The sequence below is a fragment of the Mastigoproctus giganteus genome, chromosome 1 (assembly GCF_048544385.1).
Source record: "Mastigoproctus giganteus isolate SK-2022 chromosome 1, ASM4854438v1, whole genome shotgun sequence".
Classification (NCBI taxonomy): domain Eukaryota; kingdom Metazoa; phylum Arthropoda; class Arachnida; order Uropygi; family Thelyphonidae; genus Mastigoproctus; species Mastigoproctus giganteus.
In genome coordinates this window covers 250,869,992-250,895,652 of record NC_143575.1, presented here as the reverse complement: position 1 = coordinate 250,895,652, position 25,661 = coordinate 250,869,992, and the positions used below count along the sequence as shown (strand labels likewise).

General features: G+C 36.0%; 1 protein-coding gene across 1 annotated transcript in view; it reads left to right on the top strand.

The window, feature by feature from the left end:
• The window catches only part of LOC150091752 (uncharacterized), a 91,247-nt gene that overhangs the window by 28,961 nt on the left and 36,625 nt on the right, over positions 1–25,661 (top strand). The window contains exon 2 of the mRNA XM_090369562.1: positions 9,273–14,801. Within this exon, the coding sequence (XP_090225688.1) occupies positions 9,273–14,801 (5,529 nt within the window). The remainder of the gene's footprint in view (positions 1–9,272; positions 14,802–25,661) is intronic.

The following is a 25,661-nucleotide window of genomic DNA, read 5'->3' as shown; positions in this document are numbered from 1 at the left end:
AGTTCATTTACCTACCAGAATACCAGAGAATCCTAACCATACAGCCAACACCGTTGATCTTTTTCTCACAAACAACCTTTCTAAGTACGCGGTCAAAGTGAGTGGTCCTTTAGGCACCTGAGATCACAACATGGTGATTGTCTCTTCTCCAGTGGAGCCTTTATCTCATGGCTATTCCCAATCTCGTGTTGTTTGGCATTACAAGAATGCAAAATGGGATGACCTGCGAGATTTATTTTCTTCTTTTCCTTGGTTGAATTAGTGTTTCAAAACTTCTGATGTCAACGTTTGCTCAGATCGTGTCAGTGAAATTATTCTTGTATGAATGGAATCCTTTATTCCACACTCCATTTTAAAATCTTGTCCTTTATCTAAATCTTGGTTTCCAATAAATTATACTAATTAAACTTAAATCGAATTATAAGATATTCCAGTAAGAAGCCCTTGCTATAGAATGGTTTTGCCAAAATGGATCATACGAAATTTTAAACACCAGATTACCTACGAATCTATCACCAACATGGCAGCTCAAACAAATCAAATTCCCACATGTTTAGCATGATGCATCTTGGGGTATTGCGATACCATGAATTATCACTCACAACTTATATCATTCACCAACTGATGATGATGACATCAAAAGCTTCATGTCCAGCTCTTGGCTTTTTAAGATGCAAATTCTTTCATACAATTTTATAAATGACAACCAGGAAATGGTGGGGCAATCAGTCTTCCTAGGGAGAGGGAGTGCCCCACTTGTTTTTAAATTTAATCAATTAAAGTAATGGAATTTTCACTTTTACTCTTTTTTACCTTCCTTTCATGTAATTTTTAATTTTAATTTCAACTTTAACTAAAACGGATTTCAGAGGTGAGCTTTGCTAAGAATTTAATTATTTGTGGAAATATTAAGTTTTTTTAAATCTTCTTTAATTGTATTATAAATGTTCACTGCATTAGGATGTTCTTTTAACGAAGTAAGACATAACATTTTAACAAATCTAGTTTTATCAGTGTCAAATTACGAGGGTTTCCGTAAAGTAAGGTAACACATTTTTTTTCTCTCGATGATGTTTAATAATACAAAGTTGAAATTACAAACCCCGAAATAAGTGAACGTGCACTACTTCTCCACAAACTCTCTAGTTTTATTGATACACTTTGCCCAGCGATGGATCAGTTTATCAATACCAGTACTGAAGAAGTCCGTGTCCGCATGCAGTAACCAACATCACACTGCCAGATGAACTTCCTCATCCGTAGTGAAATGCTTCCCTGAAGGTTGTTTTTTCAGAGGGCCAAACAAATGGAAGTCTGAATGCACTAAGTCTGGGTTGAAGGGAGGGGGAATGTGACAGTTTCCCAATGATTACGATGCAACCACCTGTGAGTGGTGTGGGTAGTGTGTGGAGTTGCATTGTCGTGCAATAAAATCACACTGCTTGTCCAGGAGTCCTCGTCGTTTGCATTGAATGTTGGACAGTGTTGCACAGTAAAGCTGTTCATTGATTGTTCCTCTCTTCAGCAAGGAATCCACCAACAGAATGCCTTTTCGGACACTGGGAATGGTTTTAAATATTTTGTGCACAGGAGGTTGTGTATGTTTCCAGGTCATGGAGTCGTGTTTTCTCTCTGAGGTAAAGTGATGAACTCACGTTTCATCTGCTGTGACGATGCAAGCAAGAAAATCCTCTCCTTGGTCACTGTATCATAGCAAGTTCTCCAGACATATCCCCATGCGTTTTGCTTTGTCCTCCTCTAACAATTGTCGGGGCAGCACACTTTTCGAAAGCCAGGGACATTGCGAACAATTTTGTGAACAGTCGACTTACTCACGTTCATTATTTGTGCAATTTCACACAGTTTCACTTGCTTGTTTTCAAGAACAATGCCCTTAATGCACGAAATGTTGTCTTCTGTCTTACTCAATGAAGGCCTGCCTGCCCATTGTTGATCTTCAATGTCAACATGGCCCGCTTTAATTTCATTGCACCAAAAACACACCTGCTTCTTTGTCATCACCTTTTCGCCGTACATAGCAACCAGTTCACAGTGAATGTCACTTGGCGAAGACCCTTTTGCTTGCTAAACGCAAATAACTTCACGAACATCTGTTTTGGACCACACTCGCACGGTAGCACTATTTTGCAACTGGAATCTGCTGTGAGGCGACAGTACTGCAACACTGCACTGACGGTATTTTTGAATGTTATTAATGGGTCTATCTGTCCACCGCATTTCATCTCATTTCCTTTCACCATTATTAAGAAAAAAAATGTGTTACCTTACTTTTCAGAAACCCCTTGTATCTTGCAAATATCAGGATTTGACTGCTTTTTAAACCAGTTAAACTATTAAAAAGGGACTGTTATTTATCAATTCACTTATTTCTTTGCTTATAAACACACTTAATTCCTTAATTCATCGTTGAATTGAATCATTACTGAGAGCCATATTTAGAAATATTTAGTTTTCAGGCTCTATGGCCAAAACAACCAATTTCAAATACAGCAGACTCTCGATTAACCGGGACACTTCAAGATTTCCAATTTAAAAAAAAAAATGAAAAAGAGTGCAAATGTTTAGTTCATTTTAGTGCATTGCGTCGATTGTTGCATTCCGTTGCACCACAAAAAGACAGTTTGTGTCATTATTTATGTCAGGGATGTCAATTTTTTTTGTTTAGAAATCATGAAAATGATGGGTAAATGGAAAGGAGTTGCGCTTTCAGTTAAACAAAAACTTAATTATTCAAAAGTTTGAAAACGGTGCATCCATTAAATCTCTAATGAACCATTATAATATTGGTGACCAAACCATATGCAACATTGTAAAAAATATAGGAAAGCCATAGACTTAAAATCGACATTGCAAAAAATAAAGTGAAGCATCGTATTGGACACGCGAGGAGTGGGTGGCAAGTTTTTTTCGTTTTTTATTTGTCACCATATTTTTTTACATAGGTTGCTGAACATTTTTCGATACAGTAAATCCCCAACTTACGTAATTACGGATTTACGTAATTTTTTTTTCACTCAAATTTTTTTTTTTTTTTTTTTAGTATTGCAAAATTTTAAATGAACAACAAAAAAAATAAAATAAATAAAATAAGCAATCAATACAACGATCATGATACACACAAATTGCACAAGTGAGATACGGCGTAACAAGTGGTGAGATCCAATATTCCTTACATTTCGAGGGTACAGCTCTAAAACGGTGTTCGCAGGCCGGCCGCTAGTTAGTACACCGGAACGAACCTATTGGTAACTCTTTAGGAGGCTTCCGGATCAGCTAGTGTATAATCTTGCTACCTCTACTCTGCCAGATAGTGACTGGAGGGAGTTCGAGTAGTGTGTATGTGGGGAGCATTGTCGAGGCCATGTTATGTCAAGGATCTGGGTATATTCTTACCATGTGTACGCCATAACCAAAAATTTCATTACTTCATACAGCATGTCCCACCCACTCTTTCTTACTATTGAATACACCATGAATTGTCAAACTAATAGAGCAAGCTTATCTGCGAAAAGATCTAAACCTCCCAAGCACTTCCTAATTCGTTTCACAAATATACGTGGTCTCAATTCTAATCTCACCGATATCAATTTCCACTTGCAGTCTGCCAAACCCCATGTACTTTTTCTGACAGAATCTCAGTTATCGGTTGATTCAACTACTGCTCATCTCAGATGCCCAAATTATTCGCTGTATGATTCCTTTCGCCTCAAAGGTGGTACTTGTGCATATGTCCGTTCTGATATTCTCTGTCAGAGACTTGGCAATCTGGAATCTCATCTCTTTGATCTTCTCTGGCTTAAAATCCCTCTACTTCATTGTGTCAAATTCATCTGTTGTCTCTACCATTCTCCCAACTCCACTAATCACTTGGAGCTCTTTGACTTCCTCTCTTTGCAACTTGATTTTCTCCAGTCCAACTTTCCTAACAGTGAGATAATTTTCCTTGGTGATTTTAATGTCCAAAACTCCAGCTGGCTTTCGTCTTCTAGTCACACCGACCCAGCTGGTCAAGATGCTGAGACTTTTGCAATTACTAATGACCTTGCACAGATTGTTCATTTACCTACAAGAATACCGGACAATCCTAACCATCCAGCCAACACGCTTGATCTTTTTCTCACAAACAACCCTTCTAAGTTCACTGTTGAAGTGAGGTCCTTTAGGCACCTGAGATCACAACTTGGTGATTGTCTCTTCTCCAGTGGAGCCTTTATCTCGTGGCTATTCACAACCTCGTATTGTTTGGCATTACAAGAATGCAAAATGGGATGACCTGCGAGATTCCTTTTCTTTTCCTTGGTCGGATTACTGTTTCAAAAGTTTTGATGTCAACGTTTGCTCAGATCGTGTCAGTGAAATTATTCTTGCAGGAATGGAATCCTTTATCCCACACTCCACTTTAAAATCTCATCCTTTATCTAAACCTTGGTTTTCCAATAAATGTGCTAAGGCTGTTCAAGAGAAGAATGTTGCATATCGTAATTGGCTTGTTTCTAATTCTTCAGTTTCATTTTCTGCCTACACCAAAGCTCGCAACAATTGTAAAGCAGTTATTAATCAGTCCAAACTAGAGTTTGAACAGGCTGAGAGTAGAAAACTTGCTTCTTGCCCTAATGGTAGCCAAGCATTCTGGTCTCTTGCCAAAGCTATTGGCCGCAACTTTTGCCCATCTCTGCTCCCACCTCTGTCCAAACCAGATGGTTCTGTTGTCACTTCAGCCAAGGATAAAGCTGACCTGCTATCATCCCATTTTTCTTTCAACTCATGCATTAACGATCTTGGTAAAACATTTTGACGAATCTTGATGCTAAGAAAGCTCCAGGTCCCGATGGTATTTCTCCACTTGTTATCAAAACCTGTGCTCCTGAACTTACTCCCATTCTTTGCCGCTTTTTTTCACTTTCTTATTTCAAAGGTGTTTTTCCTTCTGCTTGGAAATTTGCTCATATCCAGCCAGTTCCTAAAAAGGGTGACAAATCTCTCCCATCCAATTATCATCCCATTGCAATTACTTCTACTCTATCTAAAATAATGGAGAAATCAGTTAACCGCCAACTCTTAAACTATCCGAAACCTTCCGTCTGATCAACAATCGCCAGTATGGATTCCGTCAGTGTCGATCCACTGGTGATATTCTGGCTTATGTTACCCATTTATGGACTAATTCAATGGAAAGGTTCAGTGAAACACAAGTAGTTGCTCTTGACATCTCAAAGGCTTTTGATCGTGTTTGGCATAAAGGTCTTCTAAACAAGCTTCCATCTTATGGTTTGCCAACTGTTTTTAGTAATTGGTTATTCAGTTTCTCTCTGATCGCTCGCTGAGGTGATGGTAGATGGCTCTCTGTCTTCTAACTTCTCGACTAATGCCGGTGTCACCCAAGGTTCAGTTCTTTCCCCCACTCTTTTCCTCTTGTATATTAATGACCTTCTTCCATTGACTGGAAATCCTATCCATAGTTTTGCTGATGATAGCACAATGCATTCCACTTTCCATTTTGAGAAACCTCGTCCTGCTCAATCAGCTTCAACTTCTCGAAAATCTGCTACCAATTCCTTAAATGGCGATCTTCAGGTAATTCTCCAGTTGGGCAAAGACAACTTTAGTTGATTTCAACCCTTCTAAAACTCAGTCATGTCTTATATCTCGCAAAAAGGATTCTTCTGCTCCTATTCTTATCTTTAGTGACACTCCGATTTCTAGGCAAAATGTTATATCTCTTTTGTGGATTACCCTGACTTCTAATCTCTCTTGGCACAAGCACATTACAAATATTGCTTCCTCTGCATCTAAAAAACTTGGTTTTCTCTTTCGCTCTGGGCGTTACTTTTCTTCCAAACAGCTGCTCACTCTGTGTAAATCACAAATCCGCCCTGCCATGGAATACTGTTCCCACAACTGGGGTGATGCCCCTAAAACCTCTCTTAGGCTTCTTGTTTCCATTTAGAAGAGGGCAGTTAGGTTAATTAATGACTCATCTCTAACAGAGTCTCTGCACTCGCTGTCTCATAGATGTACTGTTTCTGCTGCATGCCACGTCTACAGATACTTCCATGGGCACTGTTCTTTTGAATTAGCTTCTATAACTGTTTTGAAAGAGAGAGCAGGAGCTCTCTCTTTCAAAACAGTTCGAACACGTGCCGCCACAAGCCAACATCCATTTACTTTTCAACTTCAAACTCACAGAACAAACTTTTCATCTTCCTCGTTTATTCATTCAACTGCCGTTTTTTGGAACAACCTTCCTTCATACAAATTACCTGAAAATTACAGTCTACAGAAGTTCAAGTCCAATGTCAACAAATATCTTCTTTTGTCTTCTCAACCCCCAACTCAAGCACGGTACTAAGTACTATAGGTTCTAACACCTCTCGTGTTTGGGGTTTACATAAAAAAAAAAAAGCAAAAAAATAAGAAAGAAGAGAAGATTCTGACAATTTATTTATGGTTTTTTTTTTTTTTTTTTATATGACTGAAGATTTCAGTGAAGGGAGACACACATTTCACAATAATAACGTAAAATCCTACAGAATTCCAGCTATCGGTATTTTTGCAAATGCAATAAAATCGAGTTTACTACCCGTTTATAATCAGATGCACAAACAGAAAAGCCCAATAACCCGGAAAGTGCAAATTGTTTTATGGTAGTGACCTCCAGAAATGTGCTTTAGCAAAATGTGAGGTCGTGCGGTGTGATAATAGTGAGTTTTCGCCTAAACCCTGTGAAGTTATTTACAGAAAATTGCATTTTGACTGTTATCATGGTACTGACTAAGAGAATAAATGACAGTGGTACTAGTGAATCTACCAAGAAAAGGAAAGCGATATATTTGGAATAGAAAATTAAACTAATAAGGATGTATGAAAATGGTCAAACATTAACAAGTATTGTGCTGAATTTAGATTCATCAATAATAATATAGTAGCAATATGTTATTAGGCATTCGCGAGTTACGTAAAATTCCACGAATTAAGAAGTCCTGGAATGTATCTCTTATGTATGTCGGGGACTTCTGTATTTTTGGATTAAACGGGAAATTGATTATCCGGGATTTGTTTTTTACCCTCTATCCCAGAAAATCGAGAGTCTACTGTATTCACCTTTGGTAAAAGGTTTGTGATATTTTCCTATCAAAAAAATTCGCTTTTAAAGATCCTAATTAAAATTTGTCATTTCTTGAGAGGAAAGTCAACATTTGTTTCCTTTGAGAAGCCATGTCCTTTTTAAAATTTTCGATAAGTTTGTGCTGTAAATGTGGAGGTGGCCATTTTTTCTCAACTTCTGCTTCATGAGTGTTATAATAATGCTGCATAGCGTGAGATTTAATTTGATGAATAGTCATTTTACAAACTATACAAATGGCCTCAGCTACATAATCTTTTATTTTCATTTAATATAATTAAAATCATTTCTTCCCACTCTTCACCTAAAGTTCTTTTTTCTTCTCGAAAATTTCTGTTTCATTTCGATGCTGGCTATGAAATACTTGTATCACTTTCGGTATTTGTGCTCTCACTGCAGTTTCCCGAAATTTCATCTTCTGTTCTTTTCTTACCAAAAAATTTTCTTATATCCATAATGAAGATATTAATAAGGAATAGAAATATATAATAAAATAAATAAATACAACTTACATTAATGAAGCAACACCATCACAAACAATAAAAATTACTGCAAAAACTCCAATTGCCTTAGTAGCTTGGAAGTATTCAATTTTTGTTGAAATATACACCCAATGAAAATAAGACACAAGAGAGGGAAAGAAAACACAGGTAATATAACTTAAGGGATAATATAAGGGTAATACCACATGCAAAAAAGAATGAACTTCACTAAAAATAACTTTTCTTAGAAGCGTGAAACTATTAGTAATGTTGCATCGCTGATATCTTACATTCGCAAGTTCTTGTAAAACATTGAAAAGTACTGTCATACTGTCAACAAATTTAAGGGAATGAAATTATTACATCCATAATTTCTATTCAAACTAATAAAATTACATCCTACTTTTATGCAGTCAATTTTACAGCTACGTATCTTTCAGCTTAAAGCAGTGTCGTCATCCTCTGCGGCTTAGCAAAAGGAGAGCCAACAAATATCAGCAAATCTTTATTGGTATTTAAAATAAATCTAGTACGTTTCTTAAAACCCCAGGACTCTGAATGATCAGTCATGTCTCATACCGTTGAATATCACTTTTATAAAAGTCCATATGATATTTTATTGAATATAAATTAATTTTTTGAATGTTTAAATTTAATAAACGAAAACTTTGATGTTTATGAAAACTGTCTGGTGGCCGCACAGTCTTGGTGGCAGCATTTGAGAACCACTGGCCTAGTGGGTAACATACTTGCATAACAAAATAATGGTCACAGGTTCAAAAGCTGTCTCCAGCATAAGTATTTTGTACATTGAGTTTGCCTAGTTTTCCAGTTTTTTCTATTATGAGGTATAAATAGTGCAAGATGATTTCAGTAATTAAATTGCCTTAAAAACTAAAAAAGTACTTATCATACTATTAAGTACTATGTCATGAACTAGTATTTTATATGTCACAAAATGAATGATTTTATATGCAAATACATAGGAATAATGACATGCAGCTAGAAAATGTCTAAAACAGAAATTTGTTTGGAAATTATTAATAGAAGTGTGTGTGTGTGTGTGTGTGTGTGTGTGTGTGTGTGTGTGTGTGTGTGTGTGTGTGTGTGTGTGTGTGTGTGTGTGTGTGTGTGTGTGTGTGTGTGTTCTAGCTAACCTATTTCCCCTTGTACCGTCAACTGTCCTCTGAGAAATATTTAAAAGTCCCAGATTTTTGAGGTTCTGTTGTATAAATCCAGATTTGCAGATGCATGTGCTGTTATGAAATTATATTAAGTATGATTTCTAATGATTCAAGCAACATCTTATTATTCCTAGCTTATCATAAGTGCTTATAAAGTGACATTTTTAATTATTAATTTGTTTGTTTTTTAGGTGGAAACTTAAAAGGCAAATATTTGCATTCCAAAATGCACTTCTGTTCATCCAGTTAGGAAAAACAAAATGTATTGTAAAAAGTTAATTTTTTTTATTTAAAAAACTCCGAATTGTTATTTTACCAGAAATATGAATACTAAAGAGTACATGAAATGTTATTTTATAAAAAATGAGTTTTAAATGGAGTGCAGGAGAAATTCCCCCAAGGTTCAGAAGGAAAATACACCATTCTTTAAATAATGACAATTCATGTGTTTCCTCTTTTCAGGAAAGGAAATATAATCGTTTTCATCAAGAAGCAGAAAATGCCAGCCGAAGTTCACAGAATTTGTGTACTACAGACTCTAATGAAGTTATAGAACAGGATGTACATATTGCAGATGAAGGTACTAACCATGAGAAGAGGCCTACTCATCTTAGAAAGAATTGGTATAGCAGTTCATTTAGAGGCCATGGTAATAGGAGAATTGGAAAGGCAAATTTTAACACTTGTGGTTCCCAAAATTACTCTAGCTCCAGCCAAGAAGGAAATCACGACTCTTCTCATTCACTTTCACAACATGTTAATTTAGGACGCCCTTTTAATGTCAAGACTAGTAAGGCAAAGGTTGAACATGCATGTTATACTGAGTGTATGCCAAGTGAACCTACTGAGCGGAAGAATGTTTCAACTAGTCGAGACTTCAGGAATATAGAGCCTCAGAAACCACATATAAATTGTTTTAAAGCAAAAACTGAACATGCAGGTCCTGCTGAGCATATGCCAAATCAGACTACTAATTTGAAGAATGTAGTTAGTCAGAACATTAGGAATATATACCCTCAGAAATCATCTGTAAATTATGACAAACATGCAGACAGTACTGAACATATTTCAAATCAAATTACTAATCAGAAGAGTGCTTCAGCTGGTAAAGACTTCAGGAATGCATACCCTCAGAAATCATATATAAATTATCATAAAGCAAAGCCTGAACATATTTCAAATCAAGCTACTGATCAGAAGAATGCTTCAGATGGTCGAGACTTTAGAAATACGGAATCTCGGAAACCATATGGAAATGATAGTGGTGAACATAATTACTACAGACATCACGACTTTCAAAAATGCCTTGCCTCTCATAAACAGAATACTTTTGGATATAAGAATCCAGCATTCTACCAAAAAAAAAATTTTCCAAATTATACACATTCAGAAACATTGCCCAAATGTGTAGCCACAATAGCTACAATAGAATGCCATAACATATCACAATCTCCTAGTTGCAAATTATTTTCTAATAAGAAAGATAATATACCAGAAATTACTGGTACGAATATGTATAATGATGGCACACTTAATAAATTCAATAAGAAATTTTATGGTGATTCTGTACAGCAGTCTTCAACTCTTTCTGATTCTGATAAAGTAAAAGATATACCCCAGAGCTCTACCCGAATTTCTCAATATAGAAACAAGTTAAGTGCTGAACGATCTCCAATAAAACATAATTTATACAAAACTGCACGTAAAAATGAAAGAGATCATAATACCAAAGAAATATCTTTAAAATCTGAAAGTTTAGAAGTTCCACTAGATTACAACTCTTCAAATAAACGACATTTAATAGTTCAGGTGGCTGATAGATCCAGTGATCTGCCATTTTGGAAAGATTATTTTAAAGATTTTTTTCACCATGAAAATTTCTTTATTGATAAACGTGATATAGGGAACAATATTCTTACAATTGCATTTAATTCTCTGAATAAGGCAAAAAGAGCTGAAAAGCTGCTTCAGAAATCAAAAAGGGGTAATTCAGGTGCACACAGAATATTAGAAATTCAGAGGTGTAATCCTTCAACGTGTGTAAATATTGCAGAAGTTTCTGAAACTGGAATTATTAAAAAATGTTGTGGTGTGATTATTGAGAAAAAAAATCAAAATCTTTCGGCTCATAAAAATAAAATTGATAGTTTGAAAAAGCGACTTGAATCCCATCTAAAATCTGATGTGCAGTCCACTAAAGAAATTTTAGCACAAATTCGAGAACTTGAGGAGCAAAAAGCTGTCTTCATGAAATATACCAGCATGACTTTAAAGATTCTGCAATCTCTTCGTACGTTGCCTCTCAAAACATGTATTGATAAAATTAAAAACCTTAAAAAGGACTTTGCAAGGGAATGTGCTTGTCTAATAACTGGCTTGCCAATTTATGCAAAAAAGGACAGTATTTTAAACATAATAGAGAAGAATCAAGTTTCGATTGTTGTGGCAGAGACAGGATCTGGTAAAAGTACCCAGTTGGTACAGTATCTTTGGAGAGCAGGCTATTCTTCTAAGGGTCAGATTGTGTGTACTCAGCCACGCAAGATTGCAGCAAGGAGTATTGCTCAACACGTTAGTGGACAAATAGGAAATACAGTTGGGTATAATATCGGACTGAATTCAAAGAGCTCTAAGAATACTGACATTTTATATGTAACAGATTATGTGCTGCTAAGGGAGGCCATTAAAGATACAAACTTTTCAAAAATAGCTGTGATTATTGTTGATGAAGCCCATGAAAGAAGTTCTTTCACCGACATGTTATTAGGACTAATAAAAAGATGTTTGCCTTTTAGACCTGATCTAAAGGTTATTATTACTTCTGCAACTATTAATCCTAAATCTTTCATTGAATTCTTTAATATATGTAGTGATGCAGTTCTTACCATACAAGGAAGGTTGCATTCTGTTGAAGTGGTGTGGAATGAAGATGATGTAAAACCTGGCCGAGATTACCTTAAAGAAGCAGTAGAAACCGCATTTAACATTCATGTATCTGAAGCCCCTGGTGATATTCTTGTGTTTTTAGCAACACCATATGAAACTGAAAAGGCAGTTGAATTGTATGAGCTTCATTATGTTCAAGTGAGTGGTAATATGAATTTGTCTCCTAAACTTATCTCTTTTCATGGAAAGCAGTATGTCAGTAAACAGATGAAAGTGTTTTTGCCTGAAGCAGGAGGAAGAAGGAAAATCATATTTGCTACAAATTGCGCAGAAACCTCTGTAACAATACCTGGAATAAAATATGTTGTTGATAGTGGAATAGTTAAAGAGCTAAGATATAAACCACAGAAAGGTAATGAATTGATACTTGTTTTCACTAATAAAGGGTCTGCTGAACAGAGAAAAGGAAGAGCAGGAAGGACAGAACCTGGAAAATGTTTTCGTCTTTACAGTAAAAGAGATTATGAGAATATGGATGAAAATGTGCTTCCTGAAATTCTTAGGGTTAATTTAGGACAGACATTACTTCAGTTAATGGAACTGGGTATTCAGAATCCTCAAGACTTTGAATTTGTAGAAGCACCCTCTCCTGATTCGTTTGATGCTTCTCTTAAAAATCTAACATTTCTTGGGGCTGTTGAACGTGGGCATATCACTTCACTGGGAAAGCAGATGGCGAGACTTCCAGTAGATCCAAGATTTTCTAAACTCATATTACGAGGAATTGAAAGTGATTTAGGCATGGAGGCAATAGTCATTGCAGCAATGGCAACAGTTGATACTATTTTTGTTCGTAACAAAGGTAGAGCAAGAGCTGACTGGCAGAAAAATCAGTTGTTCCATAAAGATGGTGATTTTTTAACGTACTTGAATATCTACAAAAAATGGTTTAGCTTGCGATACCATGAAAAATTGCCTTGGTGTTTGGATAACTTCATTAATGCAAAAGGAATAAAGATTGCCTACCACATGATTATTGACCTGAGGACTATTCTCCAGCAAGAATTATCGTTACATGTGGAAAAAACTTTAATTGATAGTTCACATGCAGTACTTGTGAAACTTTTGGTTGAGTGTTTTAGTGAGAATTTATGTATTTTTTCTGGACATGAGAGACTTGGATATGTATCTCCATGCCACTCAGAGTTATTTTTTATTCACCCTTCTTCCACAGTTAATTATCATGAAAGGAGACTTCCAAAATATATTGTATATGAAGGTATTTTAAAAACTTCAAAATCGTTTCTGCTGAATGTAACACCAGTAAGTGAAGAAATCATTAATGATGTGGTTGAAAGCAAACGGTTACCTGTAGATTTAAGTCAACTTAAGAATCTTCTAATACCAAAACGTATATGGCCAGTAGGTGAAACAACATTATTGCGTGACGTGTTAGGAAAGCACGGCTATAAAATTAAATTAATTGAGGAACAGATTAAGAAAATAACAAATGAGGAATCATTTGTAAAGTTAAATATTCCTAAGGGAGAAATCCTTATTCACACTAATCATCAATATCAGGAAGCTGGACTAAATATTGTTCGTAAGATTGTTGATGACTCAAGGAGATGCATGTTAATGGAAGAGGAGACCTGTACCATATTTGGTATTGCTTCATTGCAAGCTGTAATAGGATTTGGGGGAGAGGTGAGAGAACTTTTGCTCCCTGGTGATTTCCGAGAAATTGTAATAGAGCCTATTCACGGAGATACCTTAGCCATATTACCAGAAAAGATTTTGAAGAAAATGATGCAGTTTGGAGAAGTGCACAATTTTAAAAAATTTCATATATTTGGAAAACAGAAACTTCGAATAGCATTTAAACGATCAACAGATGCCAAAAAAGCAGCTGAGATGCTCAAGATTCAGACTGATGTTGCATTTAAGCCAGATGTTATTGCTTTCAACAAAAATAAAACATTGCCCTTATTTCAAATTGAAGCCAGTTGGACTCGCAGGCTGTGTTCTGGATCTGCTGCCGTGAAATTTAGTTCTGTGGAAGATTTCATTGAAGCATCGGCTGTATTGACATCAACTTATTTTTCAATCCAAGGAAATTTTGTTAAAATTCATGTTGCACACAGAAGTAGCGAGCTGCTTGTGCAAAATCTGGCAAAAAATACAACTGAGAATGATATCAGAGATGTTTTAAGTAGCAAGCTTATGCCAAGCACTGTTATTAGTAAGATTACAGTTAACCGGGATAAGCCATTCACTTCTACAGAACAGGAAATTAAAAATTTAGAATTCAGGGTTTTACAACAATTTTCTCACATTGTTCCTTCGCGCAGACTAAGGGTATCGTTGAAAAGACCAGGTGATAAGGACACTCACTGGCTGGCAGTGATTCAGTTTGAAAATGCTGAAGAAGGTCAAAATGTTATAAACACTGTTCAACAAAAAATACTAGTAGACTCACATTCAGTTACTCTAAAGCCCATTGCCATGGTGCAATTGTACTGTAGTGCCAAATATTTTTCTGCTGTTAGAGATCAAGTAGAAAAGTCTATTTCAGAATTGAAAACTAAACTGTCCAAAGAATCATTACAGATTAACTTGAAATATAGTGATGATATGATTCTGATTGATATTCTAGGCCAAAATTTTAATGATTTGAACATTGCCCGTACATCCTTCTTAAAAATATTAGAAGGAGATCGTATACACTGTGAAGGTCATAAAGAGTTAGAAACACTGTTTCTGAGTAGTGGAAAAGTATTTCTAAAAAGTTTGGAAAAAAAATACAGTGGTGCATATATGCACTTAGATCATAGAAAAAAGCTAATCTCTATATTTGGATCAGAGAAGCAGTGTATTAATATCAAGAATGAAATAAATACCTTTGTAAATAATATAAAACTTTCAAATCGCAGTATATTTCAGTTGCTAGGCGATAATAAGCCAAAAGGACTTTTGAGAGAACTGATTAAGAAATATGGTACCATATTGGAGAAGTTTCAAGATGATTTTAATCTGACCATGGTTGAAATTGATTGTGCAAAACATACACTTCTGATGATGGGAAGCAAGATGGCAATAAGCAAGGTAAGAGTTTCACTATGTTTTCATAACTTAATATGTTGTTAATATAATTCTAGAGGACATTATGCCTGGTAAATCTTTGGTAACAACAAAAAAAGTTAAATTAAGTGTCTTCTCACATAAAATACTGTATTAACATGCGAAATCAAGGTACGAATTAAATGTTGTGTAATCAGTCAATGATATCTTAAAATACTTTTATGCCATATATGAAGATTGCTGCTAACTGCAGAAAACTACACTTATGAGATGCTATTTGAAACCAATGTGATGATAAGTCTCCTTTACTGAACTAAAGCTCTCACAAACCAAAATGAAAATTAAAGAGAAATAACCTAATGTAGTGGAAATAGAGGTGGTGTGACCTGTATAAAGAAAGAATGGCAAAAATATACCTGAGAAATTCAGCTGCCAATGCTACATCTCTTCAGGGGAAAGTTGCAGGACATCCTAATGGACAAAGGAAGAATGTAGCGTTTTGATAACCTCTCAACCCAGAAACATTTGAGAGTAGTCTTTACACTACAGTAAGCTGCAAGAAAACGCCTTCCTGACCAGAAAAGCTGCAAAATGAACTAAAAATGCCCAAATGCGAATATAAAATACTCGTGGACAGTGCCTCTGCTGAGGACAGAGCATCTAATAATTTTATTTTATACCTCCTCTGATATAAAGATTGCCTGTGATAATTAAAATATAAATTAACCAGAATGATATTATAATTTTGAAAGAAGGGATCAACAGTAACAATTTTGAATGTGACGTCAAATAACAGATATAAAAGGGTGCCATGCAACAAGGCAAAAATGCAATAAGTGAGATGTTTCATACTTTTCAACAGTTCCTAATACAGTGGCATTCGAAGTAAATGAATCAAATAATAAAATAAACAGATTGTACAAGTATACAGATTAATTATAAATAAATTATGCCACTCTGTAGTTGAATACAGGTTAACAGTTTGTAGAAAGGATTTTATCACTTCCACAGTAGCCGTTTCCCTTGAGTTGATGCTTTTCTATTTAAATTTACAAAGGAGACATTATCTCTCTGGCTCTTTTGTGTTTTCACTTTTCAGTTTTATTCCAGTTTTCCTCTGTACTTCTGGTGATCTTTCTTTCATTATTTCTGTGTTTATTCATATAAATGTTCTTGTTCATGCTTTGGCACAACTACCAGGTCAGAGGGGTTTATAATAAATCATGAATACAATTGTTAATCATATTTAGCAGTCACGGGCTTGAACTACGTTCCGCTCAGAGCGTTTGCTACTGTGCATGAAGCTTATTGTAATTGCAGATAATGGTATCACTATTATGAAGTGCCATTCAGACATATACAGTAGTGCGTTGAAAATCCGAATGAGCTAGAATTTATTTACTTTTTTTATGCTGGTGCCATAAAATAATTACAGCAAGCACCAGTTATTGTGATCACGTTTGCAAATTGAATTTTAATTCTATTAAACGGCAATTCTAATAAGTGAAAATCGGAGAAATATTATCCGCAGGCTATAAAAATAAAGATATAAAACACAAATTTACGCCTTTTTTCCCCTTATCAATTAACAAAATTAAATGATACATGAAATTCGGAAGAATATTATCCACAGGTTAGCAAAATAAAAATAAATTTACGCTTACTTACATAGCTTAATTAATATACATACAGTACTAACTAAACGTAACATTTTGTAATCTGATATTTCTGTTCACTGACATTTTTTTGTGTGTGGGGGGTAAAATCTAAAACAGTAAAAAAAGATAAGCATCAATGTAATAAAGAATAATGCAAGCAGAAATTGCACCCTACACAATATGTGCAAGTGAGATATGAGTAAAAAGATGATGAACAATGTTTTTATAGTTTTATTTTACCGTACTGTAGTTTTCTTCTTTTAAAACAAAGAACTTTTTAACAATTGAATTGAAGATTGAGATTTTAAATTGACTTTTAAAGGGAGAAAGTGGATCTTCGTTAGCAAAATTTTATTTATTAGTCTGTTATGGTTTAAAAATCAACCATAACAGACATTAAAAACAACAAGGAAAAATTTTAAAGTTTACATCAAAACTTGATTCAGATGGTGCAAAAAAAAAAGAGAGAGAGAGAGAAAAAAACTTTGAGAACAGTTAATGATCCATCCCTCGAAGGTGCTGTTTATTTGTGGTTCACTCAGAGACTAAGTTTAAGAGAATCCATATCTGGACCTTTGCTGTGTGAAAAAGGGGTTGGATTTTAACAAAAAATTAGGCGTTCCCTCAGATTTTAAAGCCAGTGGTTTTATTTCTAAACTTAAACTTTTTTTTTTTTTTTTTTAAGTCGCAGAACAGTATTTCTGATAAGTTTGAAAATCCAAACAAATCGGAAGTCGGAACTAGTCCCCGTCCCAAATAATTTGGATTATCGGCGCTCTACTGTACATAAAAAAGATGACATTAATTGTAATCAGCAATTCAGTTTGTGTTATCACTTCTTTGCCTTATCGTCATTTACACATATACAGTGGAAGTGATTACATAACACCCCAATTTATTCTTGAACGATGACATGTTGTATATCCATTTACTGCTGTTGCTTCGTACAGTTCATGTGGTTGTTGGTATTGTTACTCTGTGAAAGAAAGTACTGTATCTCTATTCCTATCAGTTTGGCTGTTTATAATAGAGCATTAACCCTTTTCTAATTCTTGATTTTAACATTTTCTTTATTTGGTTTTAATGATTTGTATAGATATCCAGAAATTTTATGACAGTTTTGTTTTTATTGATGACTTTCTCGAAGAAATAGTGGACAGTCAAATGAAAGTATTTTATATTGCTTAACTTTTGTGTTTTCTTTTTCACTTCCACATTTTTATGTGCACATTACTGCTCTGCATCAGTAAACAATGCTGAACAGCTGCATTCTCGTTCCATTATTGTTATCAGTTTAGCTGAGTGTCCCAAAGTGATCACAATAAGCAGCATATATTGTATTTAAGTTCCTCAAATTTGCAGTTCTGTCACCTCCACTCACTATATGATTTTTCCTGTTGTATTCTTTGTCTGTATAATTTCAATTTCCCATGAGTCTTACACAAGTTTTTTTTGTCTATTCCATTTTCATATCTTATGTTGGCATGTGATTGCATATTGTCTTCCAAACTTGGTTTACCCATACTTTTTGCCTTGTTGCTTGGCACACTTTTTACCCATAATTTTTAACCCATTCAAAATTCTTTCTGTTGACTCCTTCTTTCAAAATTATAATATTGTTTCGGTTAATTTATATTTTAGTTGTCATAGACAATCTTTTATATTTGTGGTTTTTTAATAAAAATTAAAAGATGCTCTATCCCTAGCGGAGAAATCGTACATGTGTATTTATATTCATATTCGCACGTTTTCATTTTTACAGCTTTGTTGATTAGGAAGGTGTTTGCTTATGGGCTGCCATGGTGCAAGGGTTACAACCACTCATCTCAGATGTTACCAGGTTGAGCAGTTATTGAAACATGTTTTTCCTTTGTCCACTTGGGTTCCTTCTAGCATTTTTATGAAGAAATGAGGCATCAATGGGCAAATTTCTACTTTTTCTTTGGTATATTTTTTCCCCATCCTTTTATTTTATATATATATATATATATATATATATATATATATATAAATTTATGTCTAAAAGGAGATTTGCTTACTCACATTTTATAGTTATCTTTCTTTCTGCAACCACTTCATTCACTTTATACAAGGGCAGACTTTATCTACTTAAAACTTTATTAAAATCTTTCCGATCCCCCTGTTCAGTCAGCAACTGCACATACAATATTATATGCATCTTACCTCTGATCTCACAAAGGACTTTTACAGTATTTTCCTGAGTACACCCCCCCCCCCATGTAGTTCAGTCAATACTTTGATATTGTACTTTGTACCTTTAAATACTTTTCCTCATTGCTAAAACAAGGGCAGGGCAGATAGGATGCTTGTACCCAGGCACAATGAAGTTAGGGATCTAACAATGCATACAGAAATATAGGTATAGGTATTCTATAATCATACTTAATATTTTGTCCCAGGTGCAAAAATACCTAGTTCTGACACTACCCTTCCTTAAAGTTTGTCCCATTTCACCATAATAGCACTGTTCACTCTAAGCCTGGGAGGTTAAAGAAATGTACAATCTTTTTTGGTGGCTGGCCACATATGTTTTCTTGGATTCTCAGGTCATATTAATGTCTTTATAAGCTCAATATAATTCATTACTGCATTATCCCTTTTTCTTAACTTAAAAAAAAATAATTATAGTTTCTGAAGAGGTCACTGTGGGAATTTAAATTTTGATGGTTGTATGCAGCAAAAGAAGCTCTCACTGTTTCCTGATGAATGACTTCTTGAACAAATCATGCATTAGTAGATAGTAGGAAGTGGTGCACAAATTTTATGTATGTTGTGACATATGTAATTTCAGTGTTGTATATTTATATACAAAGTGTGGCTATTAAAATTTCTGGAAGTCACCTTCTGTAAGCCCCTTTAACACTTTGATCATTTTTTTTCTGAATGTCTTCACTGGATTGAAAATGGGTTCCATTAAATACATTTTTCAGTTGTAAGAGAGAAAAGTCACAGTAAGCTAGGTCTGGTGAGTAGGTTGTATGTTCACATACAGGGATTTGTTTTTTGGCCAGAAACTGCCAAACAGAGAGAACATGTTGTATGCCAGAGCATTGTCTTGATGGAGTCCAACTGTCCTTCCACAATTCAGGTCCCTTCCTTCAAATTTTTTAATGCAGCTTTGTCAGAATTTCAACGTAATAAATTTGATTGACAGTCTGATTTGATGGGTTGAATTTAGCCATAATAATTCCTTTAATATTGAAGAAAAAATGTGTGATTTTTAATTTTGACATTCTTGCTCTTTCTGGTCTGGGGATTGTGGCACTTTCATAGCCAGGTGGAAAGGAGCAGCAGTGCGTAGCACACACGCTTCTTGATTAGACCGGGGTTTGAGCCCGTCGCCACCAAATATGGAGGATGTGGAAAGGTCAGGGAATGACCACCGCATATCCCGGAGCAATATGGCCTTAGTTGCTAATGCTCCTAAAAACCAAATAACAAACAAACAAACAACTGGGGATTGTTTTGTCTTCCATTGCATTGACTCTTTTAGTTTCTGGGTTGTACTGGAATAGCCAACTTTCATTGCAAGTAATTATGGTCATCAGAAAATCGGGATCTTCAAATTTTTAAGAACAACTTCACAAATTTGGAGTTTTCTCATTCTTTGATCTTCATTCAAAATTTTTGGTACCATCTGGGCACACATTTTTCTAAATTTTCAGTTAAAATTTGTCTGTTTCTTTGTCTATGTTGAATTCTGATGCAACCATTCTAATGCTTAAACGTCGATCACTTCTAATCAATGTCCTTACCCAGTCCACATTTTCATCAGTTGTTACGGATACTGGATGGCCCAGTCGTTCATAGTCTTCCACATTCTCTCTACTTTCTAAAAATCTTTTATGCCATTCAAACATTCCAGCTATTAACTTAGTATCTTCCCTGTAAACTTGATCTTAACAACTCGTAACCTTCAGTGGTGTTTTTTTTTTTTTTTTTTAGTTTTATTAAAAATTCGAGATTGATTCATTGTTCGGTTCGTTTGTCTGTCATTTTTCTGGCAAACTGCAAAAACACAAAGTAATGAAAACCTATCTCGCTGCAAGGTCAACTGCTGTGTCTTTGTTTAACAGGTGGCTGTGCATGCAGTCTTGTTATTTAATAGCCACACCTTGTATGTAATTTCTTTTACTATCTGTGTTCATTTTTGTAAGTCATTAAGTAATCATTTTGACCTCTTTATTCATTAATGCTATCTTTATTAATGCATCTGCATTGTTGGTAAAAGCTGCTGGAATTTGTACAGGACTTCTTAATAGCCAAAATTATACATTGAACAAAAAAATAAAATAAAATAAAAATAGAATTAAATACCTTTTAAAACATGAAAATGAAGCAGATAACTTTAAAATATGGTTTATTGCATTTCATAATGATATCTAATTATTAATTTGGAAGAAATATTCTAGAATACTGTCCTTGGGCATTCTATCAGGATGCATAAGGACTGTGTTTCAGACCAGATTAATATTTTTTCTGGAGTTAGATTTATAAAAGTTGAAAAATATAAAATTAATTATTTCATTTCTCTGTTGAAACAAAAGTGCTGTCTGTAGTGGTGCAAAACATATTGAACCATTTTTTTGTGAAGGTGCCAAATGCTGAGAGGTCTGTGCATTGTAGGAAAAAAAATATTCTATTATTATTAATTGGTTTCTAAGCCTTAAAATAAGAAAACGTTGTTGTATTGATATTCATGTGATTTACACATTACCTGGCATGGAGCTTTATAAGTTATTGTTCCAAATATTATGAGGGCTGTTCAATAAAGAATGATTAATTTTCCAGGAAAAACCGTACTGCTTGAGAATTCTAGCTGAGCTGCGGAATTTAAGATTAAACCAAGTTACATGACACAGCAGCTGCATAGTTAAATTGTGCTCACAGCCAACAACCTTTAAAGTTGGCCAAGTTTATGCCTGTTCAGTTTCACCTATGTAGCAGTGGACGTGACACTCAAGGAACAGTATGCTGTCTCAAATTTTGTTTCTGTCTGAAGAAAACATGAGCTGAATTGTATCAATGTTAGCAGTTTATGGCGAATCTACACTTCAATATAGCACAGCTTGCAAGTGGTTTAGAATGTATAAAGATGGATGTGATTCTGTTGCAAAAATTGGCAGTCCTGGAGCTCCAGCCACTGCTCCCACCATAGAAACCATAAACATTGCTTCTGTAATCACAAGAGAAGATCGTTGTATAACAGTAAGGCAGCCAGCAGAGATGTTGAGAATATCAGTAGGAAGCATTCACAGTATTCTCCTTGGGCATTTGCATATACGTGTTTATGCAAGCTGAGTTCCAAGGCTACTCACACCTGAGCAACAGCAAGTTCATGTGAAGGTTTTTCTGGAACTGCAATGGGCACACCTGCACAAGGTGATAACAGTGGACGAGACATAGCTTCATCATTTGAACCCAGAGAGTAAGCAACAAAGCTCTATTTGGAAGCCTACATTGCCAACACTGAAAAAAGCAAATGTTGTGGCTTTGCAGGAAAGGTTATGGTCATTCCTTTTTGACATTCAAGGAATGGTTTACCAGTATGTTGTGCTGGTAAACCATTCCTTGTCTGTAGTTGTTAAGGTCCCATAACAACTGTTATGGGACCTTACTACAGAACTGTGCTGCACACTTTGCTGGATCACATTCATTGCGTAGCCGACCGGGCTAGCCGAGTGGGTAAAGTACCTGCCCGGCAACCCAAAGGTCGCGGGTTCGATTCCCGCCTCGGGCTTGGATCAAAGTACTGCAAAAACCTTGGGAGGTGCAATATGGCCACAGAAGCCGATGCGCCAACAACTACCAAATCAAAAAAAAAAAAAAAAAAAATCACATTCATTGCAAATACCACAACTACACGCAGGTAGTTGGATAGAGCATCACAACAATGCGAGACCTCACATTGCTCATACTGTCATTCAGTACTTAGACTTTGTGTAAAATGTGTTCCTCATCTGCTCTATAACCTTGACCTTGCACCCTGCAATTCTCCCCCCCCCCAAAGTTAAAAGGAGCTGCAAAATGTTTCCAGTCATTAGAAGTTGTAAAGACGTCGGAGGCGATTCTCAAACACGTGTCAAAATATGGCTTCTACCCATGTTTTTAAAGAATGGCAGAAATATTGGGTTAATTGCATTTCTGAAGAACTCTTTATTGTATGCAGAAGGCACATTGCTGTACACAATACCCTTCACGGCTACAAGCCAGGGGTTATTTCATCAAATGGTAACTACTTTGAAAAGGATCATCAAAATATGGATGATTAATAAAGGCGTGTTGTGAACACACACACACACACACACACACACACAGGGTGTTTTAAAAAGGTCAATAATTTAAAGGTGAAAAGTACAAACTAAAATAAGCAAAAAAGTCCCAGTGAACATCAGGCTGCAAATGAACCGTTTTCGAGATAATGCACATTTTCTTTTAAGATCCCACTGACTATGGGAGCACTAGTTTAGCAAAAAGCTGTGAATCCTTTGCTAAGGGTGGTTTTACTAAACATAAGATAATACATTTTTAATTTTTGGTTTCAACACCATAGGATTTTACAGATGTTACAGGATGTTACAAAAGTCTTCTCTACACTGAGTTGCGAATCCTCTCAAGTATTCCTGGGTCATTCTTGATTTGCTGAAAGGCTCCTGCAATCTGATGCTGCAATTCCTCAACTGTGTTAATGTCAGAAGTGTACACCAAGCTTTTTACATGATTCCAGATACAAAAATCCATAGGATTTAAGTCTGATGATCTGGGAGGCTACATTACAGGCCCATCTCTACCTATCCACCGTTGACCATACCTTCTAGTCAGATACCAAGTCACAACTCGAGCAAAATGTGCCAGTGCACCATCATCCATAAACCACATGTTCTGGCATTGCTGAAGTGGAACATTATCATCATCAAGGAGGTGTGGAAGAACATTCTGCAGGACTGAAGGTACAGCTCTCCTGTTAGCCTGTTTGGCAGAAACTGTGGTCCAATTAGACGGTCTCCTAGTAGCCCTGCCCAGACATTCAACGAGAAATGTTGCTTGTGTTGTGACTCATGAATTGTATTAGGATTTTTGTCGGACGAAATGTGACAGTTATGAAAATACCATCACAAGTAAACCGAGCTTCATCAGGGAACAAAATGTTTAAAAATGGGGGGTTCAGGACACACTGTTGTTGCATCCACTGGCAGAAGTTCACTCTGGGAGGGTAGACTATTGCTGAGACCTTGTACACGCTGGATATGGTAGGGGTACAGTAATTAGCGATGTAAAATTTGCCTCATGCTCTTGCAGAGCAACCCTTGTCGAAATTCCTGGATTTTGTTCTAGTCTTTCTAACACCCTTTCCTCAACATCAGGTGTTATGCTTCTGGGCTTACCTGCTCGTACTCCATCCGCGAAGCATCCATGTTCTCTAAGGTGTCGATGTACCTTGATGAATGTGCACCTGTTGGGCTGCCTTCAGCAGGGAAATGATTCTTGGTATAAACGTGCAGCCTCAATTGCCCTGCTGTTGGCTTTACCATACATGAAGTGCATGTCCGCATACTCTTCGTTGCTGTAATCTCCATGTTGATTATCCTTTTTCAACTACTAGTATGCCTGCTATATCTCAGAGTATTGAGAGGGGAAAGGGAGAGAATGAGCCTAACCTAACTAAACAAACAAGTCAGTGGTGGATCTCAACTAGAAATGTGCAATATCTCGAAAATGATTCCCTTAAGGACCCATGTTTACTAGGCTTTTTTACATATTGTAGTCTGTACAGTTCACCTTTGGCCCCAGGTGCCAAGCGTTCCATGACCAAGCAATTTCTGTGTGTTCCTCAAAGTGTTATCTCCAAAGCGCTTTCAAGTGATAGATTATATTTTGTTTCAACAACTGTTTTCTTTATTTATTAATTAGTGTAACTCTTTCGCACTACAAGAAGTAGGCGAAGGTCCAGAAAGGAAAGTTACCTTTCTGTTTCTATTTGTAATAGTACTAACTAACTAACTTAGCCACTTGATCACCTTGTGGCACTGCTCCTGCCTCCCAGTGGCGGGGCCGGAAACCTGGGTAGTAAAACCAACCCCCAGGGCCAAAAGGAGCAAAATATGGACTGTGACAATTTTCCACCGATTAGGACTGCAAATCCAAATCCATTGGATTTGCACATACCTAATAGTAACTCATCCAATCCAAAGAGACTGAGGACGGATGGAAACCCAAGTTTTTTCATTCAACGTTCGCTAACTAACCAGTCGTTAGGTAATCTATCACCATTCCTCATTCAAAAATGTCTTGAGAGCGTTGCTGGCTCCCCGAAAATGGTACAGTGACTGAAATCTGCCAATCTGTTTGTTGAGGCCAACTCCAAACACTCTGAGTATCTACTCAGACTCTCCTCATTTAGCATTAGTAGAGTCATATGATGCAAGAAAGCAAGCTTATGCAGCATCAGCCAAAAAAAAAAAAAAAAAAAAACCCACTCGCATTTCAACCCTCCGTTCGTTCCAAATACCTGTCCAGCTCAGCCTTAAATTTATTTAGACTATCGACTTCCACAACAAAGGATGGAAGTCTGTTCCACCAACCAACTACCCGCTGGCTAAAGGCAAACTTCCGCACATCTATCCTACATCTGTCTTTCCTCAATTTGAATTTATGCCTCTCAGGTGATTATTCTGAGCAAGAGGAAGAATCCCATCAGCATTGAGCATGCTTAAACCATTCAAGGCTTTATACACCTCTATCAGATCACCGCGCTGGTGCCTAGTCTCCAGACACTGTAATTTGCAAAACTTAAGCCTTTCTTCGTAAGAGTACTCCTTTGTTCCATTCACTAATCTTGTTGCCCTTCTCCAGACCTGTATACAGTACTCAAGGTATGGCCTGACCATTGCCTTATACAAAGGGATAATCACCTCCTTATCCCTGCTAGAAAAATTCCTGTATATCATTGACAAGACACTATGAGCTACTCTTGCAGACCATCTGCAATTCTCAGAAAACTTCATATCTGCCTGCACAATTACACCCAGGTCCTTTTCGTTCTCTACCACTGTCACTGTAGTACCACAGAGTTCATACGTTGCTCTGGGGTTACTGCTTCCCATATGTAGTACTTTACATTTGTCAATGTTAAACTTCATTTGCCACCTCTCAGCCCATCTGCTCAACTTTTCTAGATCCTGTTGCAGCACCGTACTGTCATTAG